Source organism: Saccostrea echinata, unplaced genomic scaffold (genome assembly GCF_033153115.1).
Source record: "Saccostrea echinata isolate AGI-Se365-2 ecotype Australia unplaced genomic scaffold, CSIRO_AGI_Sech_v1 ptg000009l, whole genome shotgun sequence".
NCBI lineage: Eukaryota > Metazoa > Mollusca > Bivalvia > Ostreida > Ostreidae > Saccostrea > Saccostrea echinata.
Genome location: NW_026889758.1, coordinates 37,576,844 through 37,592,891, shown reverse-complemented (window position 1 = coordinate 37,592,891; position 16,048 = coordinate 37,576,844). Strand labels below are relative to the sequence as shown.

The following is a 16,048-nucleotide window of genomic DNA, read 5'->3' as shown; positions in this document are numbered from 1 at the left end:
AACGTGAAATTGATATATCATGGGTAACTCAGTGCATGAGAACAATGATACAAAACATATAGAGTACCTTTTAACTCGTGCATTTTCAGATATCTGACTCGGGGGACAAGCCCCCTCGTCTGATATCTGAAGATACACTCGTTAAAAGGTACTCTATATATTACTTATTTTGAGACGGTTCCTAAAAATACAAAGATCGTAGATTTTCTTGTGAAAAAGAGCTACTGGTATAACATCTTTATCCCCCAACTCTTATTGTGCTTTTCCAATAAAATTTTCTTCCAGTTTTGATTAAAAAAAATTCAAAAGTAAATTGTATATTTTATTTTTCTCAGAACGTACAATAATACTGTATAATAGCATATTTTCTATTTTATATCTAACACCTTCAGAATCTCAGTCCTCCTCCGACCTTTCTGCAACCGGAATCCACTTTTTTCCTTGTACCACACTTTTACTTCCGCCATTGTCTGAGGTAGATCCCATCCTCGTGTTTCCGGTAAGTACACAGAAAGTATTACCACAATGAAACACATAGAAGAAAAAATAGTTCCTGGTGCCCAAGGTATTTCTCTTGCCTATTGGTGAAAATAAACATGACATATGACATGAACATTTGTTTAAAATTCCAAAATCACTAATTTTTTACTTGGTCTCCAGGACGAAAATACTCATAAAAAATATAAAAGAAATGTTTATTCGATTTATCTTTTTTACGTCTTTCTTAATCGTTAGAAATGTTCCTTTGTCTTGGAAGTTGGAGAATGCGCCAATTAAATTTTGTCCGTCTGTGTTCCCTTAAATTGAATTGTTCTTTATCAAAAACTATATTAAAAAATATTGTATAGATCATTTTACTGCATAGCTGATAAATTTCAACTTGACAGTGTTCAATGTTAAATAAAATGTCATGTAAAATTTATAAAATAAAGAAAAAGTCAAATGATAAATGAAATTAACTATCTTAACTCATCAATGTACTTTGTGAAAATGATATTGATAAAAATTATAGCATTTGCGCCCTCGGGAAATGCTGTAATCGTGAATTTTACTGCCGCAAATTATATACGTAGGCGGCACTTTGACCTGGTTTAAGTGGGTTCATAAATAAGGTTATAAAGTCAAAACGTCTATCAAAAAATACGTAGGCTTTCTGATGTATTACTAGAATCTATAAAAGTATTTATTTCTGACGAAAAATGTTTAAAACCTAATTTATGAAAATTAGAAATGCATTTTAGCTTTACTAGTTAAAGAACAGAAGAGCGTAGGTGTATGTGCATCTATCTGCTCGACTGAAACATTCTTTCAAATGCAAAACTTGATACTCCAAGTATCAATTTAAAGATATCGATGAAAAGGTATTGCCATTGTTGCTTAATGTGAAATTTGTTTGAAATTTCTTCAAAAATACTACTCCTCCTACTGTTTTCGTCCGAATTTAATAAAACATACTTAGTATGCAAGTAAATTGCATTAAGAGATATATTCTACTTTCTCATACGGGCACTTTTAAAAATGGAATTTTTAAATAAGTATTTTAAAGTCTTTCAATAAAACAAAAGAATCTCACATCTTTGCAAGTTTGTTAGATAAAAAATGTAATTTAGAGCATTTTTTCGCACGCATAGTCACCGATTTAGATGAAACTTTTTTTGCAATGTGGAAATTTAGACCACGCCTTCAAAGAGAAATGTGAAGACAACAAAACTGATCTCAAAGAATCCCCCAAAACAATACAAATCATAGAACAAAGACCCCTGGAAATTCCTGAGGTGGGATTAGGTGCCTTGGATGATTGATCATCCCCTGTCCACAGATCACACCCCTCCTGAGCCCTATATACATACATACATATATATATATATATATTAGGGATGTCAGATCGGTCAATTTTTGATAAATGGTTACTCGGACGTTTTTCCGATCGAGTACCCGGGTACTCGGTAAAAATGTAAATACGAGTTTGTTAATTTTTAATCGTTAATTTGTTAAACTCCAGAGCTGTTTTGTCACGTTTTATGAATGTATATAAACTCCAGAGCTGTTTTGTCACGTTTTATGAATGTATATAAACATGTGGTCCAACGGAAATGATTTTTAGTATTTAATTTATTTATTAAATAAACACAAATGACGCAATAAATACATCAAAAATTACAAATGGTTTACAGTTCTTGTTTAAGATATATATTTGATCAACGCAAAAGGAGGACAATCTGTTACGCACGTTTGTGATTAGACTAGCGAAAGAGGAGGAACGGACGTTGTTTGGATCGCTAGTCTAATATTTTTTCAACTTACTATGGAAACTGACTTTAAACATTTTTTTTTAATCTTTACTTATTTTGAAGTGGGTAGCGGCATGCATTTCTATGCATGTCCGATTTCGCTGCCGTATATTAACTAAATAATTTAAAAAATGATTTGAAGATAATAGACCATATTAATCGATGTTCACTGAAAAACAATCATTGAAGCCATAAAAAATATTAAGGAACACAATAGGTGAGGACAGCTGTGTACCAGGTGATTGGTCACTAATTACTTCATATACACAGCCATAGGCAATAACGGGTGTTTACATGGGTAGATGACGACACGCTAATTACCCGTATGCATACATGTATTCGAGTTATTTTCTGATAAGTTTTTGATAAAAATATGTACCTTGAAATAAGAAAAAATACACATCCGAGTAACCGAGTACCGTTTTTAGTATTCGATACTCGGACGTTCGATAGAGTACCCGGTTAACCGGGTACTCGCTGACATCCCTAATATATATATATATATATATATATATATATATATATATATATATATATATATATATATATATATATATATATATTGATCAGGTAAACGGAATAATCCGTAGTCAAATTTAGATTATAACCAAAGCCTAATGATAGTTTATATTTTGCTAACATGGTCATGAAAACAATCATAGAACTTACGAAATGCTGACTTTAAACGAGATTGTTGAACTCTCTGTAACATCAACTTAATTGTCAGTAGCCTGCATCGGTTTAAACATTAATCGTACTCAGAGCATGCTCTTAAGTATCGAATAAGTTGGGAGATATAAACACTATATGCAAGTGATAGTGGAATATATCTTACATAAATAAGGAAAGTTGAAATGTATTGTTAAAAATTTCATCACATTCACACTGGCACATTGTGGGCTTGAGAGTTGCATTATCCAGTATTCTTCTCGTTGTCTACGAAATTTGGGTACTTAAAGTGGGACTATTAGTTGAATGGTATATTTTTTCCACAATGCTAATCCTCATCGAAAGGATAGAGTGGTCAGGCGAATTGAAATGTTTATAAAGATGTTGATGGCCCCAATTATTTATTCCATAGACAGCGTTTAAAGCTTTACAAGTCAAATTTGCCCCGTTTTTTTTTTCAATTTTTAGTAGAACATTTAGAAATGAAACACATGGGGTCCGAAAAAGGGTAAAATATATGGATAATTATTGGATACCACTTTTAAAGCAGGGGAAAGCATTAAATACAAGAAATAATACCCGAAGCGAGCGACAAAAAAGCGGCGGCGTAAATCGAAGGATTTAACAACGCTTATATCTGTAGCCCTCTCCTTTGCCTGTCCGAATTTTCTCAAGCAGAGAGCTACAGTTCTGCACTTAAACTAATGGTTGCTTTTATTTTGTGAAACATGACTAATCAATATACACCTTTTAAGCCTTTTAGGATCAATCTATGAAGAAAAAAACATTTAAAAGGCGTTATAACGCCTTTCGATAAGGCGTAATAACATAGCTAGCTTTATTACGCCTTTTCAAAAGACGTTATTACGCCTTTCAATTTTCAATACATGACTAACTTAGCCCTCCCCCCCCCCCGGGGGGGGGGGATCTTACCCTCGGGACATGAATTTCACAATTAAATATAGGGCTTATTTCTTAAAAAATAATTTAAACAGATTGTAATAAGATTTCCAGGAAAACAGATTTTTAAGGAGGCTGGGGGTCAACAAATTAACCATCAGATATAACTTAATTTTTTAGATATGATATCTTAAGCTGTCAACTATCATTTGGCAAACAAAAATTTTATACATTTTAGATTATAGATTTGATTATTTTTGTGTATCTTTATATGGAGCTCTTCTGAAGGAGATCAATATAGTCTGAAAATGGCCACAACCACCCAGCCCTCTTAAATGCGTAATATATTTTCAATGTTAAACCAACTTAGTCCTTCTCTGATGCCAGACACCTCTTCCAAGGGTCATGGATTTCACAAATTTGGTTGAAGGCTAATTGCTCTTTATACCCATGCAAATAGTTGGCCTGCTTTTTTTTCCAAGAGGAGAGAAAAATATTTTCAAATTTGAAATGAATTTTTAATGCATGACCAGCAAAGCCTCAAACTGCATCTGCCTATTTCCTGAATTTTCACGAGTGTTGACTTCTCTGAATATGCATAGAATCAGTTGTCTGCAATATGTGCAGGAATATAGAAAATACTTCTAAATATTGCATGAATAAAGATGGCTTGGATTCAATTTTTCATATATTTATTAATATGAAATAACGCCTTTCCTTTTTAAATAAAACGCCTTTTCGCACAGTCCGGTAGTACGAGTGCGAGTGGGCCCCCCTCCCCCACCCCACTTTTTGGAAGAATAGTCTTGCTATTAATGATAGTTTAAATATAAAAATTCATTTATTGGCTGTTTGATCCCTGAACATTTTGTTTCAGTATGGTCAAACTCTGGCAAACTATTGCATTTAAAAAAAGTTTTACCGAAAAGTTAGAAAAAGATCCCACTCGAATTTAGGCAGTTTATTTTTTTTTGGGGGGGGGGGGGTTGTTGTTTCTTGTTTGCTTGTCAATGTTTGGGAGGTCCCCCCATTTCAAAAGCCCAGGCCTGTCAAAGGCATAATAATGGCTATTCAAAAGGCATAATAATGCCTTTTTCAAGATTCGTGATAACGCCTTTTAGAAAGGCTTTGGACAGGCGTAATAACGCCTTTTGGACAGGCGTAATAACGACTTTTGAAAAGGCGTAATAACGCTTTTTTCGCGTTATTACACTCTTTTTTTTTTGGCGTTATTCCGCCTTTTCAAAAGGCGCTATAACGTCTTTTCTCGCGTTATTACGCCTTTTCGAAATGTGTTATACCGCCTTTTTATTTTTTTTCTCCATAGATTGATCCTTATAGGCTTTCGTAAATATATTGCATTTCAATACTTTCCATTGTAACGTATGAAATAGTTGGTTTTTTTCCAAATATTTTTATCAAGCAATATTTACATTCACTAAACATTACCTACTTTATTTTTTAAGAAAATTATTGTCATATATCAGTCAGTAAACACCACTAAGCATATCACCTGCACAGATTTCTTAAGCAGTGGCTCTTCCATGAATGAAAAGTACAACGATGTACATATCAGTAATACAATATTTCGTGTAATAAATCCTACTTTAAATGATTATTTATACAGATATAAATATAAACGATAAAATGTCTTTCTTTCTTCTTAGTACGGGAATTTGCGTTACTGTCATTGAATTAGCGTTGCAGCTGTTGCAGAAAAAAATACATGCGGGTTATGTATTTTTTCTGCAACAGCTGCAACATTAATTCCCGTACTAAAAACCAAAGAAAGCATTTTATTGTTTAATTTACATCATTAAGTTTTTGACTTTAGGAAACAGTCACTATATCGCTTTCCCGCATTGCTACAAACGTGAATAATGGTACACTGAACATGATCAAAAATGCTATTTTTCAAACTTTCGGGCAAGTTGTCTTGATATTCTAAACATGATCAAAATGCTATTTTTCGAACTATCGGGCATGTTGACTCGATAACTAGAAAACAGCAAAGAAATTTGAATGAAAGAAGTTTATGGTATCAGATACTTTTATTATAGATAGTTTAAAGAAATTCTGTTACTAGCTCCTTTATAAGAGCTTAAGTAATCTAAATGAAAGCTCTGAATTATCTGAGGCAGGAAAAAATATTTACCAGCAATCCGACAAAGGGGGACACAATGGCGCCTACTCTAGAGAAAGATGAGGAAATCCCTAAACCAGCATTCCTTAAAACAAATAAAAAATATGTTGTAAAACAACAGTTGATCGTAGATGGAAAAAAAAATATTACTGCACAAAGATTTAAAAGAAAAAAAATGTCATCAACATACCTGAGGTTTGTTGGATAAAGTTCTGCGGTGAAGAGAAACAGCAGGCTAAATGAACCTGTTATTGACAGTTTACCTATAAATGACGTCACAACTGATGTCATTATCGCTGGCTGGCTTCCTTCTAAAGTAGATTTTTTTTATTATTATTAAAGATAAATCAACATCCTCAAAACGTCAGGAGTCCGAGTCCATTTGTGGGGGTGTTCTGTCGTTGTGAGGATAAGAAATTAAAACACAAGGTATATATATATATTCAAATAGTTGGCAATCATTTATTTACCTGAGAAGTGGTTCAAAGCAGTGGAAAGAGCCAATGCTGTCCCTGTTATGGTGTGAAAAATTAACGTAATTGTTCGTCTTCCAAGGCTACAAATAATATAAGCTATCTTAATACTCATATTTTATAATTGTGCCCATTGACATTAATCTTGTAGTATATACCATGTTTATTACAAGCTATTAAATAACACATAAGGTTTTTACAATGTTTTATGCAAAAAGACAGAAATTACCATCGAAGCATTATAAACTCCAGAATTCTCCCAATATATTCTACACAGACTGAGAGGAAAAAATTCAAAAACCGATTCCCAGCCAATGATGTTGAGGTCAAGGTCAATCCAAAGTATGTCAGGCTATTGGTTACCCTAGGGGTTTAAATTGAAAAAAAATCGTACACATTTATAAATCTTCTCTTGTGTAGATGGAAGTCGAGTTTATCTTCTTTTTTTTTAATATAAACTTGCCATGTAAACCACATCATTACTGATATAATGAAAATGGATTTGTTCTTTATGATGTTAACTATGGTTAGCTTTTCCACGATGATAGTTTCCTTAGATTTTTCTGAGTGTTTCTTATCCTCCATCATGCATTTGTCCTTCTCAGCTCTCGCCATTCTTCTGTCCACGATGTTTTTAAGATCCTCATAATTCAGTTTATTCCATCTGGCCACCTTTCTTACTACCCTGTATGCTTCTCTATATTTACCATTGACTGCTAGCCACCGTAGTGATTCATCTTGTACCCTTATTAAAAATACGATTGTAATACTGAAATATTATATAAATGCTAAATATCTTAACCATGATGAAATTAATTTGTTTTTGGTTTCGGATGTTTTTAATTTCTTTTTGCTTAAACAGATAACAATATAAATAAAATTTGATTTTGAAAAAAAAGAACACTACTCTGAAATTCTCACCAGAACTGAATAAGACTAAGAGCAGAAAATGAAGTAAGTGTAATTTGTAAGTATCTCCACGAGTAGTTTTGCATCAGAAAGGCAATGGGGGCCATAATGACCAAACCCGAGGTCCAGAAAAGGGCTTGCAGACCCTCGCTATAGAAACGAGTCTTTTCTGGAAATAGCTCTAACGACAGCACCGAACCGGTAACAACCATTCCCTGTGGATATAAATATGTTACAATGTTCCTGGTCGTTTCTGTGTCTCGAATACTACGTATTAAATTATTGAACTTGTTAACTAAATTTACTGCAGCCACCATTTGGAATAATGTTAATGTCAGGAAACGATTTATTTCTACTGGATATTTTACAAAAGCACAAGAGATTCAGCCAAAACTCACGAAATTGATAAAATGACGTCAAAATTTCAGCAATATCACAAAGAATGGGCGTATATTACTGTATCCCAAATTTTACTTAAATTAGCCTATTGAAACTGCATTTTTTCATATATTTTGTTGTTGTATGAACGGTAATCTACGTGACAATAATGTATAAAGCCGTATCATAACAAAAAATATATTTAGGTCATTAAAAGGAAAACTCTTAGATTTATTTACGACTGCAGATACTACTATTAATTGCATTCTTAATTTATACATGTAGCAAATATCACATCTTGAAAACGTCAGTTTCTTTATGCCACATAAGAATGATATTACAGTATTAGCAACGTGCGTAACGTCATTGCATATGTGAAAAATACTTAATTAGAAATATTGTAAACGCTATTAAAATTATGTAAAAATTTAAGATTGGTTTGCATTTACTTTCTCTATTGCATTACCTGCTGCAAAACGCCTAGAATGAATTTTAAGATCGCAAGTGATATATAGTTTTGAGTAAACGCCACACTAATGCCAAAGATAAAGGTCAAAAGGGTGGAGCAAAGGTGAACAGTTTTTCTTCCAAATCTATCACTGAGAGAGGAGGCGAATGCTGCACCGACCATCTGTCCCACAAAGACCAGTGATTGGAGTACTTCTGCTAAGTATGCTCGATCACAGACAAGATCCATCTGTCAAAGTAATTGACAAAGTCTTCATTTTGGTTTGCACCATAATTAAACAAGATCATTCCATGCCCTGATAAACTTGCAAGTGTAAGGAGAAAGCAAGCAACCAAATAGACAAACATTAAAAAAAACGTATTCACAATAAAGAAGGCAAACACAACAAACCAACCAAACCAGAAAGACAAAATAAAATTACTAGTATTCGCTGATATTTTCTTTTCGGAAAATTTTAAATGTAAAATTCAAAGCAGTTTCAGTGAAGACTACACTAAGTACCTTCTATAAACTTCAATTAAATAGCATGTAGTATCAAAATAAATATTTTTTGCAAATAATTTTCAAAAAGTCATTTAACTATCTTGTAAATAAGAGATTTGATGAAAATTGACACAACTCTTCCAAAATCAATCTTTATGTTCGGAGATTGTATGTATTCTTTCGATCATGTTTTATAAATATGATAAATTACGACATATATTACTATAAAAAATTAGTTTCGCTACTACTATTTACATTGCACAGGAAACTGCTGATACATCATGTCAATATGTGCAATTTATACCTCTGTTACAATGGTGCTGTCTTTGTCTAAAGTGTACCAGAAGCCGTTGAGGCATCCGGTTTCCTTAATCAATTTCTGAGCAGTGGTATCGTTGTAAAACACTTTGATGTTACATGATTCGTATGTTACATACAGAGAAGAGTTCATTTGAGTCAGGTTGTCAAACTCTACAACTGCACACCGAGAGCCAGGGGGTCTGTACGCTATATTAAAGTAACCATAGGGCTTGTCTTCCGGATTGTTAAATGTAAAACAAATTAATAAAAATTTGAGTCTAAATACATTTAAGGAGGCTGGGTGGTAAACAAATTAACCATCAGATATAACTTATTTTTTTTAGATATGATATCTTAAGCTGTCAACTATCATTTGGCAAAGAAAAAATTCATAGATTTTAGTTTTAAAATTAGATCAATTTTGTATATCTTTATATGGAGCTCTTCTTCTAAAGGAGATCAATATAGTCTAAAAATGGCCACGACCACCCAGCCCTCTTAAAAAGTTGTTTCAATAAATATTTTGACACTTTCACGCAAGAAATGCCACGTTTTTTAATTTAAAAAAAAAACACTGTTTCATAGAGTTTATGTTTATAGGGTGAACATTTTTTAACAGTTGCTGTTGGCATTTCTTGCCTGAAAGTGTCAAAATATCTATTGAAACAACTTTAAAGTGTATTCGAAGTAGATTCAAAATTTTATTAATTTATTTTACATTTAACAATACGGAAGACAAGCCCCTATGAAAGGTATACTTTCAATCTTCACACTTGGATTTAGTGACATATCACAAAAACAGGAGTTTGTTCAGTGTGTGGTCACAAAAATACACAAAACAGATATACATTACTCATTTACCGTTATTGACATAATGCATATTTGGTTTCACTATAAAGCTGTGATGCCTTATTTTAAATATTCGATGAAAACATATTAATTAAACTTTAAACACATCAATTAAACTAATTTTAATGAGGAAATCTCAAATTTGTACATAGAAGGTATATATTTTGTATTCGTACCGATGAAAACTCCCATCAAAAGTTGGAATCCTGTTTGCAATAGATGGAAACACACTATGGCTACTTGAAATACCTGATACCTTCCCCATCGACCGTATCTATAATTAAAAGATTTCAAAGATTAAACATTGAAGATTATAGGTTTTGATAATGTACAAGAACATAAAGGTATCAAGTTTGCTTTTCTGGTTCGACATCGGGTCCCAGGTTCACGAAGTCAAAATTTGTCATTTAAAATTAACAGCAAGATCGGCTTGTTATGAAGGATTCTTGTCTGGTTTCTGACTAAATAAAATACTGGAAGTACGAGTGTATTTCCAAAAGTCTGGAAAATTTACAAAGATATAGTAAACAGAGTTTAAACTATTTTTTAGCGAAACAGCAGCGCAGGAATATATCACCTCTCTCACTCTTTAAATGAATAATACGGAGTATATTGTATTGAATTTAGTTCATATTTTTAAACAATCAAAGTCTTAAATTTTCTAAAAATACATGTAAATGAAATTTTTAATAAGGAACTTCAGTTTTATGATAGAGTTAAGATTATAAATATGTATATAAATAAGATTTTCGAACAAACTAGAATCTTCTTAGATTTTTATGAAGTTTTCATCTATAAACAGTTTTAGTAGTGAGAAGTCAGTAAAAATGTGTTTTTATCGATCTGTTATTTAACAGGTTTTTTTGTGTTCAATTTTGTATCTGTTTATGACTTCTTCTCATATGTGAAAATAAGACAAATTTAAAATAAAAATAATTAAATAAATGTTCCTCAAAAAGAATAAAATAAGTAAAAAATCAGGTTAGCCAATATCTAATTTATTTCAATTATTCATCTCAATTTGGTAGCGTTCTCTGATAGAAGAATTTATGCATTTTCTCTATATGATCAATAGAGCCCCATCCTTGCTCCAGAACCTCCGGCCATGAATTTCGCAATCTTTAGTACAGGGCTCAATGCTCATTACAGTCATGCCATCAGGTTGACTGCTTGATGTCCAGGAGTAAAAAGAAGATTATAAAAGATTGCATTAATTTGACGGTTTTAGCCTCGACCCTCAGGCCCAAGACGTGCGAGGACCATAAAATTCACAATTTTTCTTTCATTTTACTCATACATGCCAAAATCGGTTGAAGTTGGTTTAGTGGTACCAGAGAAAGCTGAAAATGTTCAAATGTTCACGCACGACGAAAACGTAATTGCAATAAGCAATAGGTCACCTGAGTGACTCGGGTGACGTAAAAATTCCGAAGCAGGTTACTGTGAACTACTTTAAAGTGCACAGAATATACATGTGTATATAGAAAAGTAAGTCAGGGTAACATCTAAACATTATTTGAAAATGCTTACCCTTAAATTTCCAAAATTATGTGACCAATAATTAGTTGTCACCGCCTGACATCTAAGAAATCAACGAACAAGGCCCTATAGTTTATGTGGGAAATTAATCTTTTAAATAACAATGATTATGTGCAAGATTTAAAACTATGGTTTTCTGATCTGTGTTTCGATTATCACTCACAACACAGAAGAAGGATCAAATGATTTTATTGATCTTTGTCATCATAGGTTCAAGATTTAGATAGCAAGTTAAAAATACAGTTATGACATACATCTATCACAACTTAAAGTTTAAGATTATTACATGTACATGTGATTATAAAATTCCAAATCAGTGTATGGTCTAATCCCGAGGGTTGAAAGACGCATTAACTAGCAAGGTTTGGTGATTCTATGCTTACATACTTTGCAGGAAACTTAATTCGAAGATGAATAAATTTCAAAAAGTGACGTATGGTTTAGGATAGTCACTACGTCAAACCCTAGATCTTATGATTAGATTGAATGTGTTGAAGTTCAGGCTATGTGGTACAGAAACGTATTAGTGCCACGTATTTTTTTTTAAAGTTGGTAATTCCAACTCTAATCTTGGCTTTTCCAACTTTAAAGTTGGTACTTCCAATTTTAATATTGGCTTTATTTAACTTTAATCATGGCTTTTCCAACTGAAATCTTGGCTTTTTCAACTTTTTACGGCTTAATTCGTTTTATTCGTGTACTTTGTAGCTGAACTTGTATTGTTGTTTTATAAAAATAAAAAAAAATTAATAAGGAAAGAAACGATTCAGTTATGAAATTATGATGAAAGAAGGAATAATTTTCATTGTGTTTTCATATATAGAGTTAATATATTTATTACAGTTGCCTTTGTAGCATGAAATATGGAGATAGCGAACAGTATTCAAGCTCAAAGTCCATTTAGACAATACAAATATGGAGCAGAGCAAATACGGACCTCCATATGAAAAATATTGTTTATTTATACTCTATACTAAATTATCGTAGAAGACAATAGAAATAAACAGCTTGCCAGTGCATTTTTTCTGAAAGTGAAAACGACTGTCATTCTGGGGAGGGGGACTCCATGTAATTCGGAGTTAGATGTCTAGTTTTAAAAAACTTCAATGACGTCACCCATTGTTATTAGTCTACGTATATTTTACCGATTCAACCATCACTAGTTGGATATTTAAAGATCCAATTGGCCATCATTTAGATATTCAAATATCCAACTGCCTATCGGTTGGACATTTAAATATCCAGCTGTGTATACAGACATAATTATTCAATGAACAAAAGGCATAAAAGAGTTTAAAATGTTTTTCCAATGCACATAAAAAAAAAATTACTCCGAATTTGTAACACCATTAGAATTAATGTCCAATGCACACGGAATTTTAATCACTTCGCATTTTCACACCATTAGAATCGAAGAAAAATGTACTTCCAATGCTCACAAAAATAAAATTCCTCATTTTGCACACTATCAGACTCTTGTCGTCAATAAAATATCCAATACTTATCTGATGGTATATTAACAGAATGTTTTCGGTCTTAAATTCTAAAAGCATCACTTTTTGACACGCTTATAAATTATACATTTTCACCTTGAACAACATCACTTTTTGTTGCTGAATATTACTTCAGGGGTCCGTTATCAGAAAATTCTCTCAGATTTCCGTTCTTTTAATTTTCCAGCTTACTTCCCAAAACAATTGAATAAATTGACAGCCTATCTATTTTTTGTCACTTTTTTTATTGCAGATCTTGATATGGAATAGTTTTAAAGCAGGTTCCGCATAACACCGACAATCTTTTCATCTGTTTTAACACTACTAGAAGTATTGTCCGAAGGGAACTCCATAAGATTTAAACACTTTTCCTCAACAAATCATCATCCTATATGTAATGATAGATTTCCAACCATTTATCAAAATTTTGTAGTTTTCATCTGCTTTCAGGTCAAAAGTATTTAAAAAACTATCTGAACCTACCTAAATTTACTTTGGATTTAAAACTATTTTTCGTCTGATTTCATGACTGTTCAGAACAATGGAAAGATTTGAAATGACATTAGCACCATGCAGTTTCATGCTAACTAGTCCATGAATAAAAGGGGTGTTCGATTAGGCTATTGTATTGCGTCGCTATTGGATATCTAAATGGGCTACATCCCATTGTATTACAGCAAAGTTGGATATATACTGAAACGCAAAAGAAACGCAACATCCTAATTTTAGGGGAAAAATTATATAAGGTTTTAACTTTGTACTTAAAAAGTTAGGACATCTTAAACTTTGCCAAATCAGCAATTTAACGGTTGAATGATTTTTATTCCATTACCGGAAGTTGATTTTGAGCCCTTCTTACAGGAAGCAAAAATTGCATGTTTAATAAAATATTTGATAATGATTTGGGTTTTCAAGGGTTTGTAGATGTTAATCATAAGTATTGCACTAATATTGCGGGAAAAAAATCCTTATTTCTTTTCCCGATGTGATGCCAATAGTTCCTTAAAATGACTGAAAGCAGGCATTTTCATTGTTCTTGATGGAAATTATCAAAATAAAGGTAAAGGAGAGTTGCAGATGCAAATATGCACTTATTAACGACTCATCAGGCTCATGCGTTTTATAAGCGTGAATGACAGTTCTTTGATCGGAAGTCCAAGGGTTACTACACTACGCCAGGTTAGAGAAAATTCGACCTCAGCATCTGAAAAACAGGCACTTGTTGTTCATGGCGGAATAGCAAGCTGAAATTGAATGGTCGGAGAATTTCCATCAAGAGCAATGAGAATGCTTGCTTTCAGTCATTTTGAGGAAATATTGGCATCACATCGGGGAAAGAAAGAATGATTTTTTTTGGGGGGGGGGATATTAGTGCAATATTTTTGATTAACAGCTACATACCCTAGAAAACCCAAATTATTGTCAAATGTTTTATTAAACATGCAATTTTTGATTTCTGTTAAAAGGGCTCAATATCAACTTCCGGTAATGGAATGAAAATCATTCAACTGTTAAATTGCTGAATTGGCAAAGTTGAATATATCTTAACTTTTTATGTACAACGTTATAACCTGTATATAATTTTCCCCTTAAAATAAGGATGTTGCGTTTCTTTTGCGTTTCAGTATATGAATGCGTAAAAGTTTCTTTGGGATCCAAAGTGGGGAATTCTTTTTGAGTAAGATAAATAACTCGATAATGTTGAATATAGTTTAGAGAAAACATCCCCTTCTCGGGCCTCCGGCCCTCGAAGGCAATGTTTTCTCTAAACTATTCAACAACATCTCGTTATTAGTCCCCTACCGGTGAAACCGGAGGGGACTATAGGTTTCCTCTGAGTCTGTCCGTCCGTCTGTCTGTCTGTCTGTCCGTCTGTTCCTCTGTCTGTCTGTCAATCTGTCCCACTTGATTTTCCATAATTTTTTTCTAAACGCTTGCAGATATTGAGCTGATTTTTGGTATGTGAGTGTATCTTGAGTTACAGATCAAGTTTGCATTTCGTTCCGCTTCAATGATTTTGACGAAATTAAGACCTGTTCAATTTTTCAGGGTTTTCCGCAATTTTTTTCTAAACGCTTGCCGATATTGAGCTGATTTTTGGTATGTGGCTTTACCTTGATGAGATACAGATCAAGTTTGCATTTCGCTTCATTGATATTTGACGGAATTATGGTATTTTCAATTTTAAATGGGAACCAGATTACACATGCCGGTAGGGGACTAGTATTGCTAATGCAATACTCTCAGAATGCTTGTTTATATATTACTTATTATACTACGGGTTAAAAAATTATTACAGAAAGATGAATTTTCACGCTAATATTTGAGAGAAAACACTTACATGTACTCCTCGTCCAGTGACCCATGGTCATCATCACTTAGTCCTGATATCTCTGAGTGAGCCATAAGTGATTCTAATATAATTATAAACTAATGTTTGAAATGGTATCCGACACGTGTTCATAAACGTACGGTAAGAATGAACTTTCACAACAAGGCGGTTGGATAGTTCATATAAAACATAATCCAGTTGTGGAAGGATTCGTAATTTTTGCACGCTCGGATGCATCTCACTCTAAAATTTTCATTTATACCTTGAATTTATTTTGCTAGGCATATAAAAGTTGAATAGCTGCTGTCATAGAATCGACCGAAAGTCATTTAGCCATGTCTAAATGATGAATGGGTTAAGGCCATTCTATACGTGACATATGGTTCACGAATTCTGTACTCTTTTTCTTTAAGACCAAAACAATAAACATCAAATTCATTTATCCTTTAAATTGTGGAATGTATACAAGGCACCTTCGTTACATGTATCTCCAAATATTATTTGTCATTTTTCTTTACTTTTCATTGAAATCTTAAAGTTCATTTAATTCCCTCCTTGATAAACCTTTATCTAAGCAACACATTATTTCTTAGGAAATTAAAAAAAAACATGCCATTCATATAAGATATAAAACAAATTATGTAAATAAAACCAAGGGAATGTAGTTAAGGAATAACTGTCTAATTTTTTGGTTTCATGATGTGATCAATCGATTGGCTTGCGTGATAATTTGCATAAACGCCGCAGCCCTGTAGTTTATAACTTGAACATGATACGCATTTAGCCTTGGGCTTCAAAGGGATATACGGTTACTGCACGT

The 16,048-nt window shown here is 32.8% G+C and overlaps 1 protein-coding gene across 1 annotated transcript; it reads right to left on the bottom strand.

The window, feature by feature from the left end:
- Positions 1 to 309: 309 nt before the first annotated feature.
- LOC133183651 (organic cation transporter protein-like) lies at positions 310 to 15,415 on the bottom strand. Its single transcript, XM_061318585.1, has 11 exons — positions 15,238 to 15,415; positions 10,041 to 10,138; positions 9,020 to 9,222; positions 8,230 to 8,460; positions 7,398 to 7,600; positions 6,940 to 7,221; positions 6,706 to 6,840; positions 6,474 to 6,559; positions 6,194 to 6,314; positions 6,016 to 6,088; positions 310 to 578 (listed from the first exon to the last, which is right to left on the bottom strand). The coding sequence occupies exons 1-11, from the start codon at positions 15,300 to 15,302 to the stop codon at positions 369 to 371; spliced, it is 1,707 nt and encodes a 568-aa protein (XP_061174569.1). The 5' UTR covers positions 15,303 to 15,415; the 3' UTR covers positions 310 to 368.
- Between the last annotated feature and the right edge of the window lie 633 nt (positions 15,416 to 16,048).